Source organism: Hibiscus syriacus, unplaced genomic scaffold (genome assembly GCF_006381635.1).
Source record: "Hibiscus syriacus cultivar Baekdansim isolate YM2019G1 unplaced genomic scaffold, ASM638163v2 tig00112253_pilon, whole genome shotgun sequence".
Classification (NCBI taxonomy): domain Eukaryota; kingdom Viridiplantae; phylum Streptophyta; class Magnoliopsida; order Malvales; family Malvaceae; genus Hibiscus; species Hibiscus syriacus.
Genome location: NW_024063283.1, coordinates 522,751 through 529,729, shown reverse-complemented (window position 1 = coordinate 529,729; position 6,979 = coordinate 522,751). Strand labels below are relative to the sequence as shown.

Here is a 6,979-nt window from a genome sequence, read left to right as displayed (position 1 = left end):
ATTTTTTTATTTTTAATTATTAGTTCAGACTTTCATTAATTATTTAACGGGATTTAGCGGTCGAGGGACCAAAATCAAAAGAACCTATAACATAAGGGATCAAAACTGTTTTTTAAATTGGTTACCAGAATCAAACAGATCAAAAACATAAGGGACCATCTGTATAGTTTACACTTAATTGTTATCATAATTTGGATGGGCCCACTATAAGATGGGAGGCCCATAAACATTGAATGACTTTGAAGGCTAAGCCACAAGAAATTAGGATTGTGGCCATTGGTGATTTGTGGTGGCTGGAGCTGGAGGCCGTCCCAGACGAGCACGAGCACGAGCACGAGCACCATTCGGAGAAAAACGCTGTAACTGGAGAAAACACTAAACTACCGAAAAATCACCAAATGGCATCATCCATTTGCCTATCTTTATCGCCGACTTCTAAAACCCTAACGCCGCGCTCCACTTCCTTTAACCGCGGTTGCAGGTGCTCCTTAGTAGTCTCCGTTTCTAACGGCCATAAACCGCCGTGGAGAAAGAGGCCGCAGGTGGTTTCTATGGCTCCGGAGGAAGAGAAATTGACTCGCCGCAATCCCCTCGATTTCCCCATCGTAAGTTCCTTTTCCCTTTTACTCTCATTGAGCTATAAGTATTATTCGCTTGCTTGCTAATAGGCGACGGAAGTTATCGGTACTCGGCAGTCTAGAGAATTCCAAATATTTTGTGCAGAAATACTCTGTTGGAAATTGTTGTTTGGTTAATGGTTTATTGGTTAGATGATTCTGTGACTTCAATCATTCAAGAAAGTAAGGAACAGTTTTCTGCAACAAATACTAGGTTATTTGTTTTCAACTAGTAGTCCAAATCGAAAAGAAATTGAATTCTCCTTGGTTACCCCTATCAAATACTGAATTCAAATATCATAATGCTCTGAATAGCCATGTATGTAAGCTAGATAGCTAGATTTTATCTCAAACAGAATTCAATCTTTAAAATAAAACCTGATCAAGTTTGAGCTAAGCTTTATGTTTCAAATTATAATCGAGCTCGAGCTTCTTGGATTTTGAGCTCGGTTTGAATACACCCCTAAATCTCATAATTTAAAATTTTAGTAGTTGTACTGGATACCTTTATTTAGTTTTCATCATGCAAATGAATTCTTTTTTATGCCACTAACTTGATCAATATTAAATTTTCATGTGTTAGGCTAATGCCAGACCAGCATTTTGAAGAACAACTTACTTGATACATGATAATTTAATAATATCTATAATGCTACCTTAGCATTTTTATGCAATGACATTAATCGGTTGAAAACAAATTCAAATACATGTGTAGGTTTACTGAATGTGTAGGCTTATCTAAAGCAATATGTTTAAATATGAACACCTTGGTTATGCATTGCAGGAGTGGGAGAGGCCTAAACCAGGGCGCAGACCCGACATTTTCCCCCAATTCAGCCCCATGAAAACACCATTACCACCACCAATGCCATATGATCCCCCTGAAGAAGACGAAGAAGAAGAAGAAAAGAAAGAAGAAGAAGAAGAAGAAGAAGAAGAAGAAGAGGAAGAACCCGAGAAGGAAGAACCCGAAAACCCCGAAAAACAGTCCTGAAAAATAATGGTAGGTTCTTGAAGGGTGAAAACACCAGCCTTGTTCAATTTTGTTCCATTGAGTTTTGAGGTGGTGGTGGTACCATTTGCTTATGCTCTTAGGTAGATTGAATGAGATGTTATAGTAATCCATTTTGGACCCTGGTGGCCTAGTGTGAATGAAATCTCATAATTTGAGTGGATATCATGGACATATTCAGATTGATTCATCAGGGAAACTTGGGCCTCAGTTCATGCTTTTGTAGTTTCAAACTTCACTAGCTTTCAAGTTGTATATAATTCTGTTTTGAGTACTGTGTTCTTAGTGGTGCGATCATTTCTTGCCCATAAATCAATCACCCTACGCATATTCCGCAATCTGGTGCCTACACCGAAACAACCCCGGGTGCTTAACTGGCGAACATAGGCATTGATTTATCATCGAACCATGTCCACCGCTGTCATCTCTGGCAATCGCCCTTCTTGGTGCATGACGGGTGGCTGCAAACATTGATGCTTGCAAAAATAACCATTTCCGTTGCATGCACTGGCCCAGCCATGTTTTCCGGCGGAAACGGTAACAAATCACATTTTAGAAAGCAAAGGAGCTTTGTTGCAGTGAGATTAATCAGGTTATATATGAGAAAGAAAGGTATAAGGTGCGGTGGGCAAGAAAGTTTTTTTACATAAAAGCAGTTTTTCTTCTCTCTTTTGATTGATTCCAAAGAGCTTTAGCTTTTTATCTTCCAAGCTTCGAGACCAAAAGCGTCAGCTGTTCATACAACACAACATTAAAAAAAATATTGATAGTAATTTGAATTAAGTATTCAAACATCTCTATAACAAGGATTAAGGCGTAGGATTATTCTTTATTATAAATTTAAAAATAGATATTTGAATTTTATTTTATATCATAAAATTAAAATATATTTTTTTTATAAAGGATTTAAATTTTGATCTAAAATTTTAGTAGATTTGGATTTAAATTCTTACAAATTTGAATATTAGATTTTATAATTTAAAATATAAATTTAAATTTTTACAAGTTTAATTATTTAAAGAATGATGATATTTAATTTCATTTTTTATAATAATAATTAAATAATTTATAAATAATAAAAAATTATATATTTTATCACTCAACTTTCTTCTCCCTTTTATTTTGATAACTAAAATCTTTCAATTTACTCATTAAATTTATGATTTGCTTCTATTTTGGTCATTTCCGTTGTTAAATGCGACTGTACATTTTTCTTTTAAAATTATAAATTGCCCTCAAAATTTATTCTTTTTTAGGAAAACTCCTAGTTTAGAATTTCATTAATGAAACATTTTCTTCAAAATCTCAACAGTGGTGAGATAGAGAATGAGGAAGCAAGTTGTATATCTTGATTCTACGCCGATCGAATAGTAGATATTATATATTAGAGTGGTTTGAAGTTTCATGAGTTTTGAATTTAGGGTTGAGTTTTATTACTTTTAGAGTGATTAAGATAAAATCTAAATCAACAGAGTCGTTGAGACAATGAGACAAGTTTGTTGATATCTTCAGTGGCATAGCTATATGCTTTTTAGAAATTTAAAATTTATTTATTAAGTTTTCAATTTTTATATACGTGTCCGCCCTAAAATTAATTTGTGGCTACCTTAAAAAAATTTGTGCCCACCTGAATTTATTTATGCCCAAAAGATAACTAAAATGCTTATTATAAACATTATTTTTGTTTGGGTTTAAAAATCCATTCATCAATCCGAAATCAAAATAAAACCAAATATATATATCTAGTTAAAACTCAAATCCAATATGCAACTCAAATTTAATATACAATCCAGATCCAATACTCTTAACCCAAATAGCAACCGATAACGGGTCAACCCAACCCCCAAACCCCTCCAAATTCAGTTTGCACCCAATACTAGAAAACGAAAAAACCGTTACTTATTCCTAGATTTCAACAAGGTTAATCTAGAAAAACTCTAATAATATGATAAGACTATAATCTATAAAAAAACAAATTGTAACACAACCTAAAATCTACAAACCTGCACAAAAACAGAGAAGAACTTCACAACGGCGAGTGGACAAAGATTCTCTGAGACCACATGAATCAAATGACGGTAAGTAACTTTCCAAAAATCAAAATATTATATTTGAATTAATTAATATATACCAAACATAAATTTATAAATATCAAACATAATATCAAAATTATATATATATATATATATATATATATATATTAAATCAAATAATTTTTTATGCATACTAAATCAAAGAATTAAAATTTAAAAATACTAAATTAACATATAATCAAATCACTAAATCAAATCTATAATTCATAACATTAATTAATAAATACATTTTAAAAATTAAAATAATATATTTGAATCAATCAAAGGATTAAAATCTATAAATACTTTTAAATAATTAATAAAAATATTAATATTACATATCACAACATATTTCTTAGTGAACCATGACATTCTTGGAGCAACCGTATTTCATATTTATATATATATTCATAACATTTTCAGCTTTTAACTTATTTTCTTATCTTGAGAATGTCAAAGGTCTTATTAACTTAAACTCTGGTAACCTTTTACGCGAAACCTAAAATATTAATGGTATCCATAACATTTACCAATTATAACTCATTTTCTTACCTTGTATAACTTTTTAGTACAACTTATTATGTTACTTCGACTTATATCTTTTTTGGTTCTGATTTATAACATTTGTGCTCCGCTTTTAACCTATAACATTTTTTACCGGATACATCGTTTATTAACCTTATTTTAAGCACATCACAACATAACTTCCCGTTATAGGCAATTTGTTTTGTACGAGACATCTCCAACCATTTCATAATATATTACAAGGTCGAGATTGTTGTCTCATCCAATTGGGGAAGCAGGAGAAGAAACTCAACCTAAGACAGAGGGACTGCTCAAGGATATACCGTCAAGTAATATCAGATATCTAACGAATACAAAAACAAAAGTTTTATCGCCGTGTGGTTCTAGGCAACGATGAAGAAGAATTAATAATATCAAATTAAAAGTAATTTGTACAAATTAACTAAATTTTTGTGTATTTATTTTAATATAAAAGATTTTCTCTTTTAATCATTAAAAAATACCAACATTGGACATTTAAATATATAATTATCATTTAGGAGATATATCTTTAGAATATTCTAAAATAATATAAAAATAATATAACTAAAAATATTCTTAAAATATTCTAGATATTTGTAATATTTGATATTACATTTAGAATTATCTATAAAAGATTCTCAACATTTATAAGATTAATAACTAAAATGTTGACATGTATCAATAACTAAAATGTTGACATGTATCAATAATCCAATGAACAATAAATCTATAAATATGAGATGAGATTTATCATTGTTTCTAGAGTAGTGAAAAGCATAAAAAGTGTGTTAGAGTAAGAGAACTTATAGGTAGAAAAACAAAAAATAATGGGGTAAGTGTGTTATATTGCAATTGTATTGTGTATTAATAAAAGTATTACATTCTCTTTTAATTATAAGTTTCCCAATTAAACCTTAATTTGTTTTAAGTTACTAGTTTACTTGTGTTAATTTTAATATATGATCATTTCTGCTTAGTGGCAGATCCATTAAGGATCTAGGGTGAGCATGTGCACGTACACTTTGAAATTTGAATTTCCTTTAGATAATTACATATTTTGATAGTTTGTCCACCCTAAAATTTTAGTTGTGCTCACCCTTTATCAAAATTTTGTATGATTAATATATATGTGTTCCCACTCTGAAAAATATTAATGGATCCACCACTGGATATTTTGAGTGGTTGGAGAAGACAGAGAATGGTAATTACAACGTGACGTGACATATGAATAAAATTGTAAAACTTTTATCTTGGAGGAAGAAGATAAAAAAAAGAAAAAAAGAAAAAAAATAACGTAAATGAAACATGATTCCATATAAATAAAAAGTAGTCCACATCAACATGTCTAATGTAACCCCCTCAGACCAATGCGGGTAACCCAATCCGATCTGGAGTGTCATATTAGGGCCACCAGAGCGACCCACTGTAAAAAAAGCGGAAAATTTAAATCTTTTTATCAAAACATGTAAACTCATAAAATCATTAATCGATATGCTTAATGAAAACAAATTTTCAGACTCAAATATAAAACAAAATACAATTACATGCCCCCTAATCACATGTATCGTACTCTGCAAACAGCACCGAAAGAACTCCTTTACTGAAGTCGATAGCTGCACTGGTACAATTCTTTTAGCCTGCAATAGTGAGTAATAAAGTGAGCTTCGGAAAGCTCAGTAATACAGAACTACCAGATGATGCTGAAGGACGTGCAGATACAAATAAACATATATTTCCTTATTGGTTTAGATATTTACAAATTTTTAGGCTGAGCTGAGATCCTACTGATATTTTAGGTGGTAAAGGACAATGAGCTTTCAGTTCAGAGAAATATTTCGGATGATTAAGTTTTGGAGATCAGAATAGGTTATCTAGTGTGTTCCCGTAAAACCAGTAAAAAATACAGATTTTTTAAAACATATATATATATATATATATATATATATATATATATATATATACCCCCATCCGTTCACATCATAAATGTGTAGGTTCCCCAGAATCATACACCCAACAACACATGCCATTTAGACCCTGCGCACAAAGCCGAAGAATCTGCATATAATCTTCCTCCAACAATAAACCCCCCAGATAAAACATTTCTCTGTCGGTAAACAGAGATATGAGAAATTAAAACAAAATTCAAATAAGATATCAGAACAGACTCCAGATCAGAAATCAGAATAAAATCTAGGTCATGTATCAGAATAGAATTCAAGTCGGAAATAAGATAAAATATTTATGTGATTAGGGAACACACTAGTCTTTATAGATATTATTCAGAGATACCGGATAATCTTATTGGGTAGAGAAACACAAATCTTCAGTTTATCGATAGAATGTCGAAAGTTAGAATCACTATTGGAAGAAATCAATAACTGATGGAATCATCAGTTATTCATAATATGATTTATCAGGATCACCTTATTCGGACACTTTTCGGAAGCTCTACATAATCAGAAGAGTATTCAGAATCCTTTATATCTGAGTTACTTGTGTTTTCATACATGACCAGAGTGATTTTAGCTGACAAGGAAAAACGAAGATCCAGGACCTTTAAAATCTATGTCGATTGATATGATTATCGAACAACTCTTAGATGAATAGTTCCCAGAACTAATGCTTGTCAACTGGTCAATTCGTTGTCCTTCCAGGGTATTTACACTTTAATACCAAATATTCTTGTCCATAGTTCATCTTCTGAGTCATCACTGAACAGATCTTAAGGAGAC

At 31.4% G+C, this 6,979-nt stretch overlaps 1 protein-coding gene across 1 annotated transcript; it reads left to right on the top strand.

Moving 5' to 3' along the window:
- The first annotated feature begins 289 nt into the window (after positions 1-289).
- On the top strand, positions 290-1,834 carry LOC120176720 (splicing factor, arginine/serine-rich 19-like). Its single transcript, XM_039183084.1, has 2 exons — positions 290-605; positions 1,402-1,834. Exons 1-2 carry the CDS (start codon positions 399-401, stop codon positions 1,609-1,611), a joined length of 417 nt encoding a protein of 138 aa, XP_039039015.1. The 5' UTR covers positions 290-398; the 3' UTR covers positions 1,612-1,834.
- The last annotated feature ends 5,145 nt before the right edge of the window (positions 1,835-6,979 follow it).

Excerpts from the sequence above, each read along its gene's own strand:
- LOC120176720 (XM_039183084.1), top strand. The coding sequence starts at position 399 with ATGGCATCATCCATTTGCCTATCTTTATCGCCGACTTCTAAAACCCTA. Across the intron at positions 606-1,401 it reads ATCCCCTCGATTTCCCCATC|GAGTGGGAGAGGCCTAAACC; the intron begins GTAAGTTCCTTT and ends TATGCATTGCAG.